Consider the following 23,579-nt stretch of genomic DNA (forward strand, 5'->3'; position numbering starts at 1 on the left):
GAGGCCCATTATCAGCAACCATCACTCCTGTGTTCCAATGGCACGTTGTGTTAGCTAATCTAAGTTTATTGTTTTAAAAGGCTAATTGATCATTAGAAAACCTTTTTGCAATAATGTTAGCACAGCTGAAAACTGTTGTCCTGATTAAAGAAGCAATAAAACTGGCCTTCTTTAGACTAGTTGAGTATCTGGAGCATCAGCATTTGTGGGTTTGATTACAGGCTCAAAATGACCAGAAACAAAGAAACAAACTCGTCAGTCTATTCTTGTTCTGAGAAATGAAGGCTATTCCATGTGAGAAATTTCCAACAAACTGAAGATCTGGTGCAACGCTGTGTACTACTTCCTTTACAGAACAGCGCAAACTGGCTCTAACCAGAAAAGAAAGAGGAGTGGGAGGCCCTGGTGCACAACTGAGCAAGAGGACAAGTACATTAGAGTGTTTAGTTTGAGAAACAGACGCCTCATGTCCTCAACTGGCAGCTTCATTAAATCATACCTGCAAAACACCAGTCTCAACGTCAACAGTGAAGAGGCGACTCCAGGATGCTGGCCTTCTAGGCAGAGTTCATTGTCTGTGTTCTTTTGCACATCTTAATCTTTTCTTTTTATTGGCCAGTCTGAGATATGTCTTTCTTTGCAACTCTGCCTAGAAGGCCACCATCCTGGAGTCGCCTCTTCACTGTTGACGTTGAGACTGATGTTTTGCGGGTACTATTTAATGAAGCTGAGGTTTTTTTCAAAAACAAGGACATATGAGATGTACATATGAGATGAGTAATGCAAGATATGTAAATATTATTAAAGTGGCATTATTAAAGTGACTAGTGATCTAGTGATCTGTGTGTGTAATATACCCAGGTGTGTGTGTGTGTGTGTGAGATAGTACTCACGCTGGCTGTGTGTGCGTAGTGACAGGTCCAGTAGTATCTGAGACTGAGGACCCCCGAGAGAGCGCCCCCTTCGGGCCACAGAACCTCCTACAAGACAATAAACACACATCATCTCCGTACATATACACACACACACACACACACACACACACATACAGTCATTATACACAGAAACATCTGGAGAGCCTACTGCAAGACAAAAAAATAGCAACATTGTAAGTCTGAAATGTACAAATTGGCCAAGGCTGCTAGCTTGAATGGTGAATCGCTACACACACAAACCTTCTGGAAAGACCAAGGTAAAATAGGGCATTTGCAATCCGTCTCATTTAGGTTTCATTCATGCATCTAACTGTAACTGCTAAACTGAGGTAAGCTGTATAAGTGAGATCAGGGAGAGTCCTTTGTTTTAGGAGTCTGACTGGTAACCTGCCTGTCAGGTTGGGTGTGTGGCTATCTTCGTTCTCGAAAGGGAGTATCATGAAAATGCTTTTCTCCTCCTGGTTGAACTGTAAAAAACAAGGCTCCATAGCTCAGTGGTTAGAGCACTGGTCTCGTAAACCAGGGGTCGCGAGTTCAAATCCCGCTGGGGCCTTCGAGTGATAACAATTTTTGTTAACACTACACCTGTACCACCAAACAATGCATGGTGAAAGGAATGAAGTAACGACTTGGAAATGTCAACCTGAAAGAAGAGCGAAACTGAACAAAAGAAATAGGAAAAACACCAACGTTCTGCGATACCTCTGTACACACACACACAGGTGAATGTGGTTGACGGGTTTGTATGTCTGACAGAGACAATGGGTTCCGTGAATGTGTGTGTGTGTGTTCAGCAGACAGCTCTACGCAGTCGTCTGACATTCCCCCTGACAGCTCTGAACTTTTCACAGCAGCAGCCGACAGGACTGTCAGTGTGTGTATGTGTGAAAGGGGGCGGGCTACCACGTCAGGCCAGAAAAGGTAGGGGGTCTATCTGACTGTATCGGTGTGTATGTTTGTGTGTGTGTGACGATGTGTATGTCTGTGTGTTGGCACTAGTAGGTTTCTGCCCCGTCTCCCATCATCACCTGGTCATGTGTGCTGAAGGTCAGGTGTGTCTACAGGTCGAACTCATACCAGAAGTTATTACAACACACAACGCACACACATCTCTATATGATTATACAACTATGTGTGATTGCATGTGTATATTACCATCATAAGGTAAATAGTTATTGCTAACTCTCTGCATTGATGCTACTCTAATTCTATTTGAACATAACATCACATTCCAAACCAAACAGCGTCATACCATCACCTCAGGAAACAAATATTTTCCTTCATCGAGAAACTGTACATGTCTTAGATGGAGGCCTGCTAATATCTTCTGTGGACTATACACCTCCCTATACTAATTCCATACAGATATTAATATATTCAGTGGACTATAGACCTCCCTATACTAATTCCATACAGATATTAATATATTCAGTGGACTATACACCTCCCTATACTAATTCTATACAGATATTAATATATTCAGTGGACTATACACCTCCCTATACTAATTCCATACAGATATTAATATATTCAGTGGACTATACACCTCCCTATACTAATTCTATACAGATATTAATATATTCAGTGGACTATACACCTCCCTATACTAATTCTATACAGATATTAATATATTCAGTGGACTATACACCTCCCTATACTAATTCTATACAGATATTAATATATTCAGTGGACTATACACCTCCCTATACTAATTCTATACAGATATTAATATATTCAGTGGACTATACACCTCCCTATACTAATTCTATACAGATATTAATATATTCAGTGGACTATACACCTCCCTATACTAATTCTATACAGATATTAATATATTCAGTGGACTATACACCTCCCTATACTAATTCTATACAGATATTAATATATTCAGTGGACTATACACCTCCCTATACTAATTCCATACAGGTATGTTGGAGTTTGAAGTTGCAGCTCGGCAGTAATGCACCCATTCACAGTAGGCGACTAGGTGCTGTTAAGAATTGGTTTATTTCTAAATGTTAACAGTTCAGAGTTGAAACAAATTAAAGACAGAATCAAACATTCTGGACAGAACGCCAGGCTTTACCATAGATGCTTTGCAGCACTGAGCTCTTGGCTACTGTCTTGGTGGGTGGAACTCTGGCCGCAGGCTTGGTCCTAATAGGGGTGTGACCAGGGAGAGCCGGCCTATCCCAGAGCAGCTGGATCAGGAGGGAGGCGACCTCAGGTGGCTCCACTCTTTTCCCAGCACCAAAAGCCTCCCTCAATCTGCCTCGCACATGGAACCTACACACAAACACACCCAGAACACGGTACATTATAGAGGCCTTCATTTGTCCAACCTATTCGGTTCGTATATTAAACAGCACATGACATTTGGACATTATTCAATTCACTGAAAAATGTTACAGGCATCCCTGGAAAAGCTGGTTTAAGAGGGGTGAGAAATAATAATTAGTCCAACCTTAGGCGTTCCACAAGGCTCAATTCTGGGTCCGCTACTCTTCAGCATCAATACATAACACTCCCTCTAGGGGAACTGAACCCGACCATGGCATACTTTAAGAGCTTAGTAGAAAAAGCTTATTGTATACTACAATTAAATCAGTAAACGCATCCGCACGCACACACATCTACTGGCGGCTGGGAACAGAGGGCTTTCCGATGTGGGGTAGTAGATCCTGAATGAGAGGCTGCTGGTAGCTATTAGAATGGCACGCCTGAACTTTTAGCCTCTCGTTAAAACACTGAGAGGGCTCCAGATTATACCCCCTGTCTCCCCCACCTCCCCCCTCTCTCCCCCGTCATGGAGGTGTTGGTGGTAGGAGGGCAGGCAGCCAGACCACAGAGAGCGTGAGGGGGAGACACTGTGTGTAAGTTGGTGTGTGTGTGTGGAGGGAAGACACATGTGGGCACCACATGGCACTGCCACACTCTCTTGGTAAGAGAGAACGCTACTGTGGAGCACAGTATACCCCTCCCCCTTTCAACCATACACACACTTCCTCCAGGCTGTTTGGGAAGCCATCTCAGAGCCAACCTTGGTATTGGGCCAGAGAGAAACTACCTGAGCACCTCTGCTTTGGTAAAGGGGCCGCAGGCTCTATTCCATGGCAGTACTCCCAGTACTGGCTCAGCTTGGAGAGGGAATGGGAAGAATGAAAAGCAGACCATCCCCGGTCGGGCTTCAACCTTACCTCCTCCAGGCTCGTTGGATAGTGCAGGCAGCCTGGTCTCTGTCCCCCTCCCTGGGCTTGCTGCTGGGGCGGTGTGACTGTGTGGAGGCTTTAGTGTGGTTCTTGCTGGAGGAGGTGGTATGGTCTGTGGCAGGGCGTGTTCTGTGTCTGGGGTTGTGTGTGTTGGTGTGTGTGTCTCTCTTGCTTCTAGGGGTGCGTTCCCTGGTGCTGGGGGCTTCTTGATCCATGGTGGGGCGAGTAGACGTCTCTGTGTTGGATGGAGTGTGTATGTGGGAAGGAGTGTGTATGTGGGAAGGAGTGTGTGTGTTGGAAGGAGTGTGTGTGTTGGAAGGAGTGTGTGTTTTGGAAGGAGTGTGTGTGTTGGAGGGAGTGTGTGTCTTGGAAGGAGTGTGTGTGTTGGAGGGAGTGTGTGTGTTGGAAGGAGTGTGTGTGTTTGCAGAGGTGAGTCTCTTGGTCCTGGGTATGGTGGGGGGTCTGTGTTTTGGGCTGGGGGGTCGGCTACAGCCTGCAGGAGAGAGACGCTCCCTGACCCTATACCCCTGGGCAGGGGGCATGGTGTCAGAGGTCACTGAGGGGTGAGTGGTCACCACGGGGTCAGGGCCTTTGGCTGGCTGTGCCTCCTTCCCTCTCCTGGAGGGTCTGCTTCTATGTGCTGAGAAAGAGAGGGAAGTAAGAGACTGAGAGAGTGTGTGAATATGTGTGTGTGTATATGTGTGTGTGTATATATGTGTTAGGTTTGGGTGGTTTACCGTATATATATATATACCGTAGTCCAGGGTTTTGGAAAAAGCCACGGGATGGTTTTTCAGTACCGTCAATACTGTTTAAACTACTTCTTTTTTTAATACATTTGAATATTTCTAGCTACTTTTTAAGTAAATATCTGCAGTCAACTTGTGAAATATGGTAGGAGATAATGAAGATAGCGTTCATAATTTCACCTGTTTGTCATTGACCGGATCTGATTAAGCCGAGCCGCAGGGCACCGGTCTATGACCCGTGACGAGAACGAGCAAAAGCAGTGAGGCAGGAGCGCCTTCTCAAACGGAACAGTAATGAGTAGGATTCACATGCAAAAGTGAATGCTTTTGATCAAAAAGGCTTTACCCAATGAAAACTAGTTTGGCGTCACCTTAATTGGGGCTCATAGTAATATCTGGAACAGAATGAATCAAACTCATCATTCATTCAGCCATTATTATGAGTCGTCCTCCCCTCAGCAGCCTCCTGTGTGTGTGTATGTCCGTACCTCTATGTTTCCGTGTCTCCTCTTTGCTATTGGTCTGTTCTGCTTTGGGGGCTGTATTAGCCCCGCCCCCTGCCTCTCTCTCATACACTGACAGTTCCTTCATAGTCTCAGCCAATGACTGCTGCTCCTGCTCAGCACGGGCCAATAACATCCTCTGTTTCTCTGTTCTGGCCAATGAGATTTGATGCTCCGCCTCCCGCTTCCGCTGCTCCTCCTCGCGTTTCCTGAGTGACATCATGACACACCTTACACACGTCTCACACACTTACACCCTAACCCTAGTTACGACCTTATCTCAAAGCCTTATCTAAACCCTACCGCTGGACCAGCCCTGACCAACATCACAAACTAGTCCTGACGTTACAAAGAACAACAGGAGAATCCTTTCAGTAATCCAAGCCTAATAGGAGTTCCAAGCACACAGAGACCATTACAGGCCGTTTATACAAACAGTGTAGAATTATAAGAGAGGGATGTGTGAGCGAGAGAGAGAGAGACAGGGAGAAGATGTATGTGTGTGCAGGGATGACAGGTGGAAAGATGGATATGGAGAGTGTGACTGTTTCTATATGGGTTGGGGGAATAAGACAGGGAGAGATGGAAAGAAAGGGAGAGGAGAGAGAGAGAGAGAGAGAGAGAGAGAGAGAGAGAGAGAGAGAGAGAGAGAGAGAATAGATAGAAAGAGAATGTGTGTGTGTGTGTGTGTGTGTGTGGTACTTGGCTGCGTCCTTGCGTAGCTGTTCGTGTCTCATCAGTAGTTGTTTCCTTTCGGTGAAGGCCTTGCGGACGGTGTATCCTTTATACAGGGCCTGGATGGAAGCAGCAGCGATGTCCTGGATGGCCGCTATAGACAGAGCTCCATGCTCCAACATGTACTGAGTCACCTCACTGTGTTCCCCTAGGAGGGTGTAGTCCAGGGGGGTGTACCTACACACACACACACATGCTTCCTGTTCTCAATTTTTTTGTATCTGTACACCAGCTTCAAACAGCTGAAAATACAACATTATTGGTTATGGAAGATATATTTCACAGTAGTTTAGATGGTACAATGATTCTCTACGCTATACTTGCTTGTTTTGTCACATAAACTGATATTAGAATTGGAATTTTAGTAACCAGGAAATGGCGGAGTGATTTCTGCATAGTGCATCTTTAATCTAATGAACTTGCTTTGTGAAAAACAACACACACAGAACAGATTCACAAAATACATTTGGAAAATTACAACACATCATTTTACATTGATATTTTAGTCATTTAGCAGACGCTCTTATGCAGAGCGACTTACATTAGTGCATTCATCTTAACGTAGCTAGGTGAGACAGTTCCTTCAATTGTAGCAAGTACATTTTCCCTCAATAAAGTACAGGTAACTGCCAAAATAAAGGAAACACTTGAGGAAATGAGGGATACAAAGTATCTTGAAAACAGGTGTGGTTCCTGAGTTAATTAAGCAATTACCATCCCATCATGTTTAGGGTCATGTATAAAAATGCTGTGCAGGACATTATTTTGGCTACCATGTCTATGCCTCCATAGGATGACAATGCCCCCATCCACAGGGCACGGTTGGTTACTGAATGGTTTGAGGAGTATGAAAAGATGTAAACCACATGTCATGTCCGTCTCAGTCACCAGATCTCAACCCAGTTGATTCTGGAACGGTGAATGAGACAGCGTTTTCCACCACCATCAACAAAACACCAAATGATAGAATTTCTGGTGGAAGAATGGTGTCGCATCCCTCTAAGAGTTTCAGACACTTGTAGAATCTATTCCAAGGTGCATTGAAGCTGTTCTGGCTCGTGGTGCCCAGTGCCCTATTAAGACGTGATATGTTGGGGTTTCCTTTATCTTGCCAGTTACCTGTAGTTATCAGTCAGTGCCAGTAGGAAAATACAAGTAAAAATATAATTTAGTAGGCCACTAGGTAGAGAGACAGCACAAAAACTAAATTGCCTTAGCAAGACAATACCAACAGCTACTTTTTGAATCTAAATCGATACTTGCTACTGTTGTAGGAGCTGATGTCCTTCCATACTATAGACGAGGCACTTCCTCCTCATCCACCTCCTCCTCACCTCTCCTCGTTGTGTTCCATGTGGTTGGGGAAGGCATTAGAGTTCAGCAGCAGCTTCACAGCATCCAGATAGCCATTGTTACAGGACCAGTGGAGAGCTGTCCTGCCCTGCAGACACACACGGTAGGACAGGACCAGTGGAGAGCTGTCCTGCCCTTCATACACACACACAGTAGGACAGGACCAGTGGAGAGCTGTCCTGCCCTTCATACACACACACAGTAGGACAGGACCAGTGGAGAGCTGTCCTGCCCTTCATACACACACACAGTAGGACAGGACCAGTGGAGAGCTGTCCTGCCCTTCATACACACACACGGTAGGACAGGACCAGTGGAGAGCTGTCCTGCCCTGCAGACACACACGGTAGGACAGGACCAGTGGAGAGCTGTCCTGCCCTGCAGACACACACAGTAGGACAGGACCAGTGGAGAGCTGTCCTGCCCTTCATACACACACACAGTAGGACAGGACCAGTGGAGAGCTGTCCTGCCCTGCAGACACACACGGTAGGACAGGACCAGTGGAGAGCTGTCCTGCCCTGCAGACACACACAGTAGGACAGGACCAGTGGAGAGCTGTCCTGCCCTGCATACACACACAGTAGGACAGGACCAGTGGAGAGCTGTCCTGCCCTGCAGACACACACGGTAGGACAGGACCAGTGGAGAGCTGTCCTGCCCTGCATACACACACAGTAGGACAGGACCAGTGGAGAGCTGTCCTGCCCTGCATACACACCCAGTAGGACAGGACCAGTGGAGAGCTGTCCTGCCCTGCAGACACACACGGTAGGACAGGACCAGTGGAGAGCTGTCCTGCCCTGCAGACACACACGGTAGGACAGGACCAGTGGAGAGCTGTCCTGCCCTGCAGACACACATGGTAGGACAGGACCAGTGGAGAGCACTTCGTGTCTGTCTGTGTGTGTGTGTGTGTGTGTGTGTGTACCTCTTTGTCCTGTATATTAGGGTCGGCGTTGTTCTCCATGAGTAGTACAGCCATACAGGTGATGTACCCTCCATAAGCAGCACACTGGAGAGGAGTCCTGCCTGCCTGGTCCTGGACGTTAGGACTGATCCCATTCTCCATCAGCAACTACCATGACCATCACACTGAGGTTACAGTACCAGCCAACCGGCTCAATGACCTGAACAACACATCCTTAACACAGTCTATAAGGAAAGGAAATGAAGACAAATGAAGAAGTGTTCAGGGATAATAAAAGTGTATAAAGGTGAAAAGACAGACCTGGCAGACTTCAGCGTTCCCCCCCAGAGCCGCCCAGTGCAGAGCAGTGTGTCCATCTAGATCCACCAGGTGGACACGAGCAGAGCCTACACAATGAAAATCCATGAGGCATTCTTCAACATAGTAAGCCCACCCAAATCCTGCATTACAGGAGCAGTGTACCAACACTAGTGTAGTCCTGTATGACTCAGTAGATAGAGCATGGTACACTAGTGTAGTCCTGTATGACTCAGTAGGTAGAGCATGGTACACTAGTGTAGTCCTGTATGACTCAGTAGGTAGAGCATGGTACAATAGTGTAGTCCTGTATGACTCAGTAGATAGAGCATGGTACACTAGTGTAGTCCTGTATGACTCAGTAGGTAGAGCATGGTACACTAGTGTAGTCCTGTATGACTCAGTAGATAGAGCATGGTACACTAGTGTAGTCCTGTATGACTCAGTAGGTAGAGCATGGTACACTAGTGTAGTCCTGTATGACTCAGTAGGTAGAGCATGGTACACTAGTGTAGTCCTGTATGACTCCGTAGGTAGAGCATGGTACAATAGTGTAGTCCTGTATGACTCAGTAGGTAGAGCATGGTACACTAGTGTAGTCCTGTATGACTCAGTTGGTAGATCATGGTACACTAGTGTAGTCCTGTATGACTCAGTAGACAGAGCATGGTACACTAGTGTAGTCCTGTATGACTCAGTAGATAGAGCATGGTACACTAGTGTAGTCCTGTATGACTCAGTAGATAGAGCATGGTACACTAGTGTAGTCCTGTATGACTCAGTAGATAGAGCATGGTACACTAGTGTAGTCCTGTATGACTCAGTAGGTAGAGCATGGTACACTAGTGTAGTCCTGTATGACTCAGTAGGTAGAGCATGGTACACTAGTGTAGTCCTGTATGACTCAGTAGGTAGAGCATGGTACACTAGTGTAGTCCTGTATGACTCAGTAGATAGAGCATGGTACACTAGTGTAGTCCTGTATGACTCAGTAGATAGAGCATGGTACACTAGTGTAGTCCTGTATGACTCAGTAGATAGAGCATGGTACACTAGTGTAGTCCTGTATGACTCAGTAGATAGAGCATGGTACACTAGTGTAGTCCTGTATGACTCAGTAGATAGAGCATGGTACACTAGTGTAGTCCTGTATGACTCAGTAGATAGAGCATGGTACACTAGTGTAGTCCTGTATGACTCAGTAGATAGAGCATGGTACACTAGTGTAGTCCTGTATGACTCAGTAGATAGAGCATGGTACACTAGTGTAGTCCTGTATGACTCAGTAGATAGAGCATAGCACCACATACAAAATAACTATAAGTTGCTTTGGATAAAAGCGTCTGCTAAATGGCAGATATTATTGAATCAACCTCCCAATTCACAGCTTTATTAGACAACGTTTCGATCCGAACCGGATCTTCGTCAGGTCAAACAAACTGAGTGTTCACATCCCCAAATATACACATTTCACCTCACATGCACATGACGCATGGTAGGTGTGGAACAAATTCTATTCACTCTGCACATAGTTAATCATAAATAATCACAGAGGTACATACGGTCACAAAGGATTATAGACATCAAAAAAAGATTACTGTTGCCTAGGTTTTAACTTGGCTCAATTTGTATGTATATAATCGTTATATACCTCTGTGCTCAATTATGATTGACTATACACAAAAGTGAAATGACACACACCATGCTTCATGCGCATAATGTTCATGTGAGGGGAAATGTGTATATTTGGGGATGTGAGGGGAAATGTGTATATTTGGGGATGTGAGGGGGAATGTGTATATTTGGGGATGTGAGGGGAAATGTGTATATTTGGGGATGTGAGGGGAAATGTGTATGTTTGGGGATGTGAGGGGAAATGTGTATATTTGGGGATGTGAGGGGAAATGTGTATATTTGGGGATGTGAGGGGAAATATGTATATTTGGGGGATGTGAGGGGAAATGTGTATATTTGGGGGATGTGAGGGGGAATGTGTATATTTGGGGATGTGAGGGGAATGTGTATATTTGGGGATGTGAGGGGGAATGTGTATATTTGGGGATGTGAGGGGGAATGTGTATATTTGGGGTTGTGAGGGGGAATGTGTATATTTGGGGATGTGAGGGGGAATGTGTATATTTGGGGATGTGAGGGGGAATGTGTATATTTGGGGATGTGAGGGGAAATGTGTATATTTGGGGATGTGAGGGGAAATGTGTATATTTGGGGATGTGAGGGGAAATGTGTATATTTGGGGATGTGAGGGGAAATGTGTATATTTGGGGATGTGAGGGGGAATGTGTATATTTGGGGATGTGAGGGGAAATGTGTATATTTGGGGATGTGAGGGGAAATGTGTATATTTGGGGATGTGAGGGGAATGTGTATATTTGGGGATGTGAGGGGAAATGTGTATATTTGGGGATGTGAGGGGGAATGTGTATATTTGGGGATGTGAGCACCTACATTTTTAAGGATGCGTGTATGACCACAAACTCTTTACTGCTATCAGACCACAATGTATTGAAGGACTAGGATACCAAGTCTACAATAATCACCACCACACACACTGGTTTATGGATGGAAGAGGAAGTGAGACATCTCACTCACTCCTTTTTTCCAATGGTCAACGACCTGAGTAAAGCAAAATCTTAATTTATCCACATCTTTGTTGTGTACCTTTGATAAGTGTGAGGATGATGTGGCGGTGTCCCATCTCACAGGCTCTGAACAGAGGCGTGTGTTTCATCACGTCTAGACTGTCCACTATGGCTCCTCTCTCCAACAGCAACCTCACTGTACTCACATGACCTGACAGAGAGGCCGCATGCAGCGCTGCAACACACACACACACATTTAGTTGAGATTTTCAGTCTCCACACACTTCAGCAGCCTCACCTACTCGAGTTTTCAGAACCAGTTCGTCAAATGAAAAGTAATTTGTTGCACTTTGACCCTGTACTGTGTTGTGATGTTATTTAATGTCAGTCAATATTTACACCACTGGCCCCTCTATCTACTCCAGTGACTCTGATCAACCCACTCTGCTCCCCATCACACTCAACCTCATTAGCATAGTACACCAGATCATTTGCATATTTTACCAACTCATTAGCATATGCTCACATAAATTGTCCCTGCAGGGCAGGAAGCGGGGGCATCACCATGGTGATTAGTGCTCCAATCAGCCCACGAGGCAGAGCAGGGGACAAAGGATAGCATGTCTACAGCTTGGGGATGGTGTGTGTGTGTGTGTGTGTTGTGTATGTGTGTGTGTGTGTGTGTGTGTGTGTGTGTGTGTGTGTGTGTGTGTGTGTGTGTGTGTGTGTGTGTGTGTGTGTGTGTGTGTGTGTGTGTGTGTGTATGTGTATGTATGTGTATGTGTGTGTGTGTGTATGTGTGTGTATGTATGTGTGCGAGTGTGTGTGTGTGTGTGGGTGTTTATGTTTCTATGTATTTATGCGTGTGTGTGTATGTGTGTGTGTGTGTGTGTGTGTATGTATGTGTGTGTGCGTGTGTGTGCGCGTGTGTGTGCGCGTGTGCGTGTGTGTGTGTGTCAGAGAGAGTATGTGTATCAGAGAGTGTGTGTGTATCAGAGAGAGTATGTGTATCAGAGAGAGTATGTGTATCAGAGAGAGTATGTGTATCAGAGAGAGGATGTGTATCAGAGAGAGTATGTGTAGCAGAGAGAGGATGTGTATCAGAGAGAGTATGTGTATCAGAGAGAGTATGTGTATCAGAGAGAGGATGTGTATCAGAGAGAGGATGTGTATCAGAGAGAGTATGTGTATCAGAGAGAGTATGTGTATCAGAGAGTATGTGTATCAGAGAGAATATGTGTATCAGAGAGAGTATGTGTATCAGAGAGAGTATGTGTATCAGAGAGAGTATGTGTATCAGAGAGAGTATGTGTATCAGAGAGAGTATGTGTATCAGAGAGAGTATGTGTATCAGAGAGAGGATGTGTATCAGAGAGAGGATGTGTATCAGAGAGAGTATGTGTATCAGAGAGTATGTGTATCAGAGAGAGTATGTGTATCAGAGAGAGTATGTGTATCAGAGAGAGTATGTGTATCAGAGAGAGTATGTGTATCAGAGAGAGTATGTGTATCAGAGAGAGTATGTGTATCAGAGAGGATGTGTATCAGAGAGAGTATGTGTATCAGAGAGAGTATGTGTATCAGAGAGAGTATGTGTATCAGAGAGAGTATGTGTATCAGAGAGAGTATGTGTATCAGAGAAGAGTATGTGTATCAGAGAGAGGATGTGTATCAGAGAGAGGATGTGTATCAGAGAGAGTATGTGTATCAGAGAGAGTATGTGTATCAGAGAGAGTATGTGTATCAGAGAGAGTATGTGTACATGCTCACTGGTTTTGGTCATTTTCTTAACAGTGTCAGTTATGTGTTGACATGTCTCTCTCCCCACTCGTCTCTCCGCTCCACTGCTTTCGGGGAATCCCCTGACATCTATGCCACTCTGGGGAATCCCCTGTGACATCAGATAGCCGCTGTCCTGCCACCTGCGTCAGGATGACAGAGGCTAGCATCAGTGTTTGAGTGTGTGTGTGTGTGTCATCTCTGTCTGTTTATCTCTCTGAGTAGCTCTGATGGTGACAGTACCAGGACATTAAGATCTGGGAAACTGTGGTGAAGGCGGTGAGGGGGATAGGGGATGAAGGGGGAGGTGTCACAGCAGCTCTTAGTCTACTGCTGACTGAAACAATCCCTGCGTATTAAACACATCCCAGAGTTCCTCACCAGTGCCTCCGTACTTGTCGGCCATGTTGATGTCGATGTGAGGCGTGAGTGTCAGCATGGTGCGTATGACATCATCGCTTCCTTTCCCAGCAGCCCACATGAACGCTGTGCGGCCCTCCAGATCTGGCTCGTCTTTCACAGAGGGGTGGGACAGAAACACACCCACCGTCTCCTACGCACGCACACACACACACGCACACACATGAGTCACTGATATAAGGTGAAAACGTGCGCGTGTGTGCATTTGTGTGTGTGTGTCTACGTACAGCGTAGTTGCTCTGAGCTCCATAGTGTAGAGGTGTGGCCCCATGGCTGTCTGAGGGGATGGTGCCTGATGTGTTCCTCTCCAACAACAAGTGCACTATCTTGGCATGTCCTGAAACACACATCAACATATCCAGGTTCAGCTCGGGTCCCCCCCCCTCCGGTACAGTATCTGGACCAGTGATGGAACCACATTCTGATGACAGGATCCACATTGTAAACACAGTCTCTTACCTAGCAGTGCAGCCCAGTGCAGCGGGGTTCTAAACAGGTTGTCGTACGCCGTGACGCTGCAGCCTTCATACGATGTCAGCACCTCCACCACGGCCTCGTTGCCGTCGGCAACAGCAAAGTGCAAAGGCGTGCGCCCCTCATAGTCCTGCCAGTTCAACAGAGACTCGGTAGGAGCCGCCTCCTACGCACACACACACACCTCATTTACATCAGTAAGCAGAGGATGGTGTGTGTAAGGATGACATTCTCACTGGATACTGTGTGTGTATGTGTGTGTGTGTGTGTGTGTGTATGTGTCTGTGTGTGTGTGTGTGTGTGTACCAGTATGCAGCGGACGGTGTGTATAGCGGTCTGCTCCTGGCTGTGTGCAGCCCAGTGTAGGGGGATCTTGCCCTCACTGTCTGGGATGCCAATGTTGGAGTCGTGTTTGATGAGCAGTCTGACGTGCTCTGGCCTGTTATAGAACGCTGACCAGTGGAGCGCAGTCTGCTGCAGGGGGAGAGGGGGTGACAGACACTATTGTAATAATAATTTTGGGCCCAATACTGGCCCAACTCTCTAACCTCCAGGCTCTAACCTCCAGGCTATTTGCCCCTAGAAATAAAAGTGATATAAATCAAAGAGCCCTAGAACATATTCTACAGAAACACACAAAGCATGAAGATTTAAAATGACAGTAACAGTGACAGTAACAGTGACAATAACAGTGACAGTAATAATGACTGTAACAGTGACAGTAACAATGACTGTAATAGTGACAGTGACATGACAGTAACAGTGACAGTAACAATGACTGTAATAGTGACAGTGACAGTAATAATGACTGTAACAGTGACAGTAACAATGACAGTAACAGTGACAGTAATAATGACAGTAACAATGACTGTAATAGTGACAGTGACATGACAGTAACAATGACTGTAACAGTGACAGTAACAGTAACAATGACTGTGACAGTAACAATGACTGTAATAGTGACAGTAACATAGGTAATGACTGTGACAGTAACAATGACTGTAATAGTGACAGTAACAGTGACAGTGACAGTGACAGTGATAATAAAAGTGACAGTAACAGTAACAGTGACAGTGATAATAAAAGTGACAGTAACAGTGACAGTGATAATAAAAGTGACAGTAACAGTGACTGTAATAGTGACAGTAACAGTGGTAATGACTGTAACAGTGACAGTGACAGTAACAGTAACAATGACTGTGACAGTAACAGTAACAATGACTGTAATAGTGACAGTAACAGTGGTAATGACTGTAACAGTAACAGTGACAGTGACAGTGATAATAAAAGTGACAGTAACAATGACTGTGACAGTAACAGTAACAATGACTGTAACAGTGACAGTAACAATGACTGTGACAGTAACAGTAACAATGACTGTAACAGTGACAGTAACAGTGACAGTGATAATAAAAGTGACAGTAACAGTGACAGTGATAATAAAAGTGACAGTAACAGTGACTGTAACAATGACAGTGACAGTAACCATAACAATGACTGTAATAGTGACAGTAACAGTGGTAATGACTGTAACAGTGACAGTGACAGTAACAGTGACAGTAACAATGACTGTGACAGTAACAGTAACAATGACTGTAATAGTGACAGTAACAGTGGTAATGACTGTAACAGTGACAGTAACAGTGACAGTGACAGTGACAGTGATAATAAAAGTGACAGTAACAATGACTGTGACAGTAACAGTAACAATGACTGTAACAGTGACAGTAACAATGACTGTGACAGTAACAATGACTGTAACAGTGACAGTGATAATAAAAGTGACAGTAACAGTAACAGTGATAATAAAAGTGACAGTAACAGTGACTGTAACAGTGACAGTGATAATAAAAGTGACAGTAACAGTGATAATAAAAGTGACAGTAACAGTGACAGTGATAATAAAAGTGACAGTAACAGTGACAGTGATAATAAAAGTGACAGTAACAGTGACAGTGATAATAAAAGTGACAGTAACAGTGACAGTGATAATAAAAGTGACAGTAACAGTAACAGTGATAATAAAAGTGACAGTAACAGTGACAGTGATAATAAAAGTGACAGTAACAGTAACAGTGATAATAAAAGTGACAGTAACAGTGACTGTAACAGTGACAGTGATAATAAAAGTGACTGTAACAGTGACAGTGATAATAAAAGTGACAGTAACAGTAACAGTGATAATAAAAGTGACAGTAACAGTGACTGTAACAGTGACAGTGATAATAAAAGTGACAGTAACAGTGACAGTAACAGTGACAATAAAAGTGACAGTAACAGTGACAGTGATAATAAAAGTGACAGTAACAGTGACAGTGACAATAAAAGTGACAGTAACAGTAACAGTGATAATAACAGTGACAGTAACAGTGACAGTGATAATAAAAGTGACAGTAACAGTGACAGTAACAGTGACAATAAAAGTGACAGTAACAGTGACAATAAAAGTGACAGTAACAGTGACAGTGATAATAAAAGTGACAGTAACAGTGACAGTAACAGTGACAATAAAAGTGACAGTAACAGTGACAGTAACAGTGACAATAACAGTGACAGTAACAGTGACAGTAACAGTGACAATAACAGTGACAGTAACAGTGACAGTAACAGTAACAGTGACAGTAACAGTGACAGTAACAGTGACAGTAACAGTGACAATAACAGTGACAGTAACAGTGACAATAACAGTGACAGTAACAGTATGCTATAACAGAGATATCACCTCCTCTATGGCTGTTGTTAGAGATCTATTCTGGGACATACTGAAACCAGTGTCATCTGACATGCTGATGATGCATATTGGATTATTACAGAACTAACAGACAGATAGACATCATCGCTACAGACAGAGGGGGCCTGTGTGTGTGTGTGCGTGCGTGTAGAATGTATTTGGCACAACTGTCTGCCTTGAAGAGTCAGGACAAAGCAGCCAATTGTCATGTGTGTGTGTGTCTGGATTGCTCAGAACTCCACGTGAACTCTAATTCAGTCAATCAAATCAAAGAGCCGGGACAGTTCCATAACAAACAAGTATGTTTGATAGAACTATTACCCAACTTTGTAAACAGTGTGTGTGGTACCTTGTTCTTGTCCTGTGTATCCACCTCTCCAGGTCCTATGTGTTTGAGCAGCAAGGCCAGGGGTTTGGGGGAGGGGTGACGGGTCGCCAGATGGAGGGGTGTTACCTCCTCTAGATCCTTCTGTAGCCAATCAGCACGACGAGACAGGAGCAGCTTCAGAAACCGCACGTTCCCCTGGAGCACACACACACACACACACACTCTCTCTATGGTGTCTTATCCAAATCCATCATCATCCATCTGTCCTTTCCTATTGGTTCTCAGACTCTCTCCTCTCTGTCCTTTCCTATTGGTTCTCACTCTCTCCTCTCTCCTCTCTGTCCTTTCCTATTGGTTCTCACTCTCTCCTCTCCCCTCTCTGTTCTTTCCTATTGGTTCTCAGACTCTCTCCTCTCTGTTCTTTCCTGTTGGTTCTCAGACTCTCTCCTATCTATTCCTTCCAGCCTCATCGTTTGACAGATCTATCTGCTGACTGAGCATGCATGTGAGAGTATGGGTGAGCTTTGAGAAAGTGTGTGTGTGTGTATGTATATATGTGTGTGCATGTGCAAATGTGTGTCCATATAGGCCTGTATGTGTGTGTGTGTGTGTGTATGAGTGTGTGTGAGTGTGTGTGCGCGTGTGTGTACATATGGTCTATCCTCCTATTCTCAGTCCAATTAGATCAGTAATCCCAGAAGTCTCTCCCTGTCTCAGCTAGATATTGATCAGGTGTCAGAGAGAGAGAGGGCCTCCCATCACCCCACACACATTAGAATTAGAGTGTGTGTGTGTGTTAAGAGTGTGTGTGAGCACCCTCCTCCACCCCTCCAGCCACCGCTTCTCACCTGCCCTGACAGCAACCCCCCACAAGGTTAATAAACACTTTCTATAGAGATATTACTGCTCAAACAGCCCAGTATTTTATTTCATTTTCTAGATTTAGATATCTTTTTTAGGAACTCAGTCGGGGTCTCAACTTAATGTTGAGAGTTAGAATAGTAGAATACACAAGGTGACATTTTGAATCTTGGTTGTGCATCAGCAGTTATTCTCTTGTTATATCAGTCACTGATAGTCACTCAATTAGCCAAGTCAGCTAAAACATTTTATATGGTAAGTTAGTCTTGTGGTCAGCTATCTAAACCTGATATCATGGTGGAATTACTGACCGGGGGAAATTAGCTTTAAAACAGAAAATGTTTCTCTCTGCCCCAGGGAATAATTTGTCGAATTGCATGAAATGAGTTGTAGAATTGCAAAATCTTTTTTCCGAGCCACAGCAAAATGAATTTACTCTATGCCCCATGGCAAAATGTGTAGAATTGCAGGAATTTAACTCTGAAGTTTTCACTGTCAAGACGAGGGTGTTTATAATGTTTAGCTCACAAAGTACAACATTTCGCTCAGATTTTTTGTGGCTCCCACCTTCATCAAAGTTGCCGATCCCCTTGTCTAGTTCTTAACAACCGCCCTGAGGGTGTCTGTCTGTCACCACTGGGGGGCACTACCTTCTCACCTAAGCTTCCAGTATGTGATATACACTGACTATAGCAAACATTACGAACACCTTCCTAAAATTTAGTTGCCCCAATCTAAGTCTCAACTGTCTCAATGCTTAAAAATCCTTCTTTAACCTGTCTCCTCCTCTTCATCTACACGGACAGAAGTGGATTTAACAAGTGACATCAATAAGGGATCATAGCTTTCACCTGGATTCACCTGGTCAGTCTATGTCATGGAAAGAGCAGGTGTTCTTAATGTTTTGTATAGTCAGTGTAGAGAGGCTCTAGAATACCCTGGAATCAGGATTCTAAAGGATCAATTAGTGTTCTACAGGTTAACTCAGTGTTCTGATGGTTCCACTACTGTTCTAGTGTTTCCTTTAGTGTTCTACAGGTTAACTCAGTGTTCTGATGGTTCCACTACTGTTCTAGTGTTTCCTTTAGTGTTCTACAGGTTAACTCAGTGTTCTGATGGTTCCAATACTGTTATAGTGTTTCCTTCAGTGTTCTACAAGTTAATTTGGTGTTCTGATGGTTCCACTACTGTTCTAGTGTTTCCTTTAGTGTTCTACCCGTTAACTCAATGTTCTGATGGTTCCACTACTGTTCTAGTGTTTCCTTTAGTGTTCTACCCGTTAACTCAATGTTCTGATGGTTCCACTACTGTTCTAGTGTTTCCTTTAGTAGTTCCAGGTTAACTCAGTGTTCTGATGGTTCCACTACTGTTCTAGTGTTTCCTTTAGTGTTCTACAAGTTAACTCAATCTTCTGATGGTTCCACTACTTTTCTAGTGTTTCCTTTAGTGTTCTACAGATTAACTCAGTGTTATGATGGTTCCACTACTGTTCTAGTGTTTCCTTTAGTGGTTCCAGGTTGACTCAGTGTTCTGATGGTTCCACTACTGTTCTAGTGGTTCCTTTAGTGGTTCCAGGTTGACTCAGTGTTCTGATGGTTCCACTACTGTTCTAGTGTTTCCTTTAGTGTTCTACAGGTTAACTCAGTGTTCTGATGGTTCCAATACTGTTCTAGTGTTTCCTTTAGTGGTTCCAGGTTAACTCAGTGTTCTGATGGTTCCACTACTGTTCTAGTGTTTCCTTTAGTGTTCTACCGGTTAACTCAGTGTTCTGATGGTTCCACTACTGTTCTAGTGTTTCCTTTAGTAGCTCCAGGTTGACTCAGTGTTGTAGTGTACCTTCTGTGCTGCCAGGTGCAGGGCAGTACGTTGGCTATGGTCAGTCTTGTTAACAGAGGCTCCCGCCTTCAGCAGTGTCTCAGCACAGTCCAGACGGTCAGCCAGGACACAGTACATCAGTGGGGTACGGCCAAACTGGTCCTCACGGTCACGCAGGGAGGGATCCACTACACACAGTGGGTCAGGGGTTAAAGGTCAGGGGAAAGTGTGTGTGTACAGTGGGGCAAAAAAGTATTTAGTCAGCCACCAATTGTGCAAGTTCTCCCACTTAAAAAGATGAGAGAGGCCTGTATTTTTCATCATAGGTACACTTCAACTATGACAGACAAAATGAGAAAAAAAATTCCAGAAAATCACATTGTAGGATTTTTAATGAATTTATCTATAAATTATGGTGGAAAATAAGTATTTGGTCAATAACAAAAGTTTATCTCAATACTTTGTTATATACCCTTTGTTGGCAATGACAGAGGTCAAACATTTTCTGTAAGTCTTCACAAGCTTTTCACACACTGTTGCTGGTATTTTGGCCCATTCCTCCATGCAGATCTCCTCTAGAGCAGTGATGTTTTGGGGCTGTTACAGGGCAACACGGACTTTCAACTCCCTCCAAAGATTTTCTATGGGGTTGAGATCTGGAGACTGGCTAGGCCACTCCAGGACCTTGAAATGCTTCTTACGAAGCCACTCCTTCGTTGCCCGGGCGGTGTGTTTGGGATCATTGTCATGCTGAAAGACCCAGCCACGTTTCATCTTCAATGCCCTTGCTGATGGAAAGAGGTTATCACTCAAAATCTCACGATACATGGCCCCATTCATTCTTTCCTTTACACGGATCAGTCGTCCTGGTCCCTTTCCAGAAAAACAGCCCCAAAGCATGATGTTTCCACCCCCATGCTTCACAGTAGGTATGGTGTTCTTTGGATGCAACTCAGCATTCTTTGTCCTCCAAACACGACGAGTTGAGTTTTTACCAAAAAGTTATATTTTGGTTTCATCTTACCATATGACATTCTCCCAATCTTCTTCTGGATCATCCAAATGCTCTCTAGCAAACTTCAGACGGGCCTGGACATGTACGGGCTTAAGCAGGGGGACACGTCTGGCACTGCAGGATTTGAGTCCCTGGCGGCGCAGTATGTTACTGATGGTGGGCTTTGTTACTTTGGTCCCAGCTCTCTGCAGGTCATTCACTAGGTCCCCCTGTGTGGTTCTGGGATTTTTGCTCACCGTTCTTGTGATCATTTTGACCCCACGGGGTGAGATCTTGCGTGGAGCCCCAGATCGAGGGAGATTATCAGTGGTCTTGTATGTCTTCCATTTCCTAATAATTGGTCCCACAGTTGATTTCTTCAAACCAAGCTGCTTACCTATTGCAGATTCAGTCTTCCCAGCCTGGTGCAGGTCTACAATTTTTGTTTCTGGTGTCCTTTGACAGCTCTTTGGTCTTGGCCATAGTGGAGTTTGGAGTGTGACTGTTTGAGGTTGTGGACAGGTGTCTTTTATACTGATAACAAGTTCAAACAGGTGCCATTAATACAGGTAACGAGTGGAGGACAGAGGAGCCTCTTAAAGAAGAAGTTACAGGTCTGTGAGAGCCAGAAATTTGGCTTGTTTGTAGGTGACCAAATACTTATTTTCCACCATCATTTGCAAATAAATTCATAAAAAATCCTACAATGTGATTTTCTGGATTTTCTCTCTCTCATTTTGTCTGTCATAGTTGAAGTGTACCTATGATGAAAATTACAGGCCTCTCTCATCTTTTTAAGTGGGAGAATTTGCACAATTGGTGGCTGACTAAATACTTTTTTGCCCCACTGTATGTGTGTATAATACCTGTGATGATTCTGAGGAGGACGCTCCGGTCTCCGTTGACGGCGGCTGCGTGGACCTGGGAGCCCAGAGGGGCGGGGTTTGGGGGTGAAGGGTCAGATGCCTACAACACATATAGTCCAGTCAGAGCCAGACACACACCTGGCCATACAGGTAAACACACTTGCTGTGCATGTGTTAATACAGGCTGATAGTAGGGTGTGCGCGCGCGTGTGTGTGTGTGTGTGTGTGTGTGTGTGTGTGTGTGTGTGTGCGTGTGAGCCCCTGCAGTGGGAGTTAAATCTCTTCCTGCCCTCACTTAACCAGACAGGAAGCAGCTGGGGGGGATCCCCGACAGGGAGTGGGGGGTTCTCTGCTCATGTCTTTTCATAACTCATCAATACTGCAGAAGCCTGTGTGTGTGTGTGTGTGTGTGTGTGTGTGTGTGTGTGTGTGTGTGTGTGTGTGTGTGTGTGTGTGTGTGTGTGTGTGTGTGTGTGTGTGTGTGTGTGTGTGTGTGTGTGTGTGTGTGTGTGTGTGTGTGTGTGAGCCATATCGTGGGAAGTGATTTTCCGTGACAGAAAGTTTTTATGGGGGCTTCACTGGGATCCACCACAAACTCCCATCATTTCCTAATTTCCAAGGATCAAACACACACACACACACACACACACACACACACAAAGTAGACTGACACAATGCATACGAACACAACACAGATACTTAATGAATGCTAATATGTAACACATGCTGTGGTCGTACAGATGCCATCTGGCAGCACCTTCAAACAAAACATTCTATTAACAAGAGAAATATCCTTCTGTGACTGCTGCTAACTACCCCCCTCCACCCCCCTGCCCACACACACACACACACACACACACACACACACACACACACACACACACACACACACACACACACACACACACACACACACTTCTGAAAAAGTTGGGTTCCAACAAAGCATGACAGGAAAAACATGGAGTTCTGTACAGAATTGAGGAAGTTATTAATTCAGCCATTCATCAGTGGTACTGAAGAGTCAACCTGTAGATTAGCATGCAGACAACACACGGTGGAATGCATCGACCAGGTTCACACCGTCATTATTTAGGCCCAGTCTTTATTCACTGTTATATTGGAGGATTTCAATGCAACAGAAACCCCCGCACAACCTTTCAGAGACACTGCGGGAGCATTAGACCGAGTACACACACACACACTCCTCCAAAAACACACATACAGAAAACACACACATATTCAGGAGAGACAGGGAACACACACCAGGTCTCTGCTGGGACAGAGTGAATAGCAACCGCTGAGACATACAAACAGAGACACGGAATCAAAGTATATATGTGTGTGTGTGTGTGTGTGTGTGTGTGTGTGTGTGTGTGTGTGTGTGTGTGTGTGTGTGTGTGTGTGTGTGTGTGTGTGTGTGTGTGTGTGTGTGCATGTACATGCGTGTGTAGGCGTCTGGTTTGATGGAGGACAGAGCTGAGGCATGCTGGGTAAGCAATGGGGGTGGAGCCTGAAGCCTTTCTTGATGTTTTTCCTTTTTGGCGACACACATACACACTTTAGATTCTGAGGATCAAACTGTAATAAAACCACTACACCCATTCCTGAAATTGAAATGTAGGTTTAAACCTGAATGCAATATTCATTCAATTCAGTTTCAAATCATGAAGTTCAATTTATTAATTCAATGATTCAATTTGAGCATTATAAATTCAAAAATATTTAATTCAATGTCATTATACAAATGCGAAAATATTGAATTCAAATACAGTTTCAATCGCTCCATATTAAAAACCGACCCACCCACCTGTGTGTGTGTTTGTGTGTGTGTGTGTGTGATCTGATAGCAGGGCAGACCTGAGGGACTTCAATGTAGTTTTGATAGACAGGTAAAGAGGCGGGAGGAGTGATAATATCAGCCAATAGGGACTCCCTGTCTCCTCGCACAGTCTCTGGGGCACTTCCTGGTTCCCCAAAGACCAATAAGCTGCTCTCACTC

At 44.6% G+C, this 23,579-nt stretch overlaps 1 protein-coding gene and 1 non-coding gene across 3 annotated transcripts in view; one reads left to right on the forward strand and one right to left on the reverse strand.

Annotated features, from left to right (window-relative positions):
* The window catches only part of invs (inversin), a 32,537-nt gene that overhangs the window by 1,955 nt on the left and 7,003 nt on the right, over positions 1-23,579 (reverse strand). For both annotated transcript variants that reach the window (XM_031787541.1, XM_031787542.1), the window contains exons 3-18: positions 21,581-21,680; positions 19,742-19,908; positions 17,066-17,239; positions 14,292-14,459; positions 13,971-14,151; positions 13,739-13,848; positions 13,473-13,644; positions 11,392-11,547; positions 8,716-8,801; positions 8,416-8,562; positions 7,466-7,572; positions 6,099-6,308; positions 5,382-5,605; positions 4,133-4,784; positions 3,022-3,221; positions 894-980 (exon numbers count right to left, since the gene is read on the reverse strand). In XM_031787541.1, the coding sequence (XP_031643401.1) occupies positions 894-980; positions 3,022-3,221; positions 4,133-4,784; positions 5,382-5,605; positions 6,099-6,308; positions 7,466-7,572; positions 8,416-8,562; positions 8,716-8,801; positions 11,392-11,547; positions 13,473-13,644; positions 13,739-13,848; positions 13,971-14,151; positions 14,292-14,459; positions 17,066-17,239; positions 19,742-19,908; positions 21,581-21,680 (2,941 nt within the window). The remainder of the gene's footprint in view (positions 1-893; positions 981-3,021; positions 3,222-4,132; positions 4,785-5,381; positions 5,606-6,098; positions 6,309-7,465; positions 7,573-8,415; positions 8,563-8,715; positions 8,802-11,391; positions 11,548-13,472; positions 13,645-13,738; positions 13,849-13,970; positions 14,152-14,291; positions 14,460-17,065; positions 17,240-19,741; positions 19,909-21,580; positions 21,681-23,579) is intronic.
* On the forward strand, positions 1,416-1,488 carry trnat-cgu (transfer RNA threonine (anticodon CGU)). Its single transcript has one exon. It is a non-coding gene; the product is annotated as a tRNA-Thr (tRNA).

Source organism: Oncorhynchus kisutch, linkage group LG13 (assembly GCF_002021735.2).
Source record: "Oncorhynchus kisutch isolate 150728-3 linkage group LG13, Okis_V2, whole genome shotgun sequence".
In the NCBI taxonomy this organism is placed as follows: domain Eukaryota; kingdom Metazoa; phylum Chordata; class Actinopteri; order Salmoniformes; family Salmonidae; genus Oncorhynchus; species Oncorhynchus kisutch.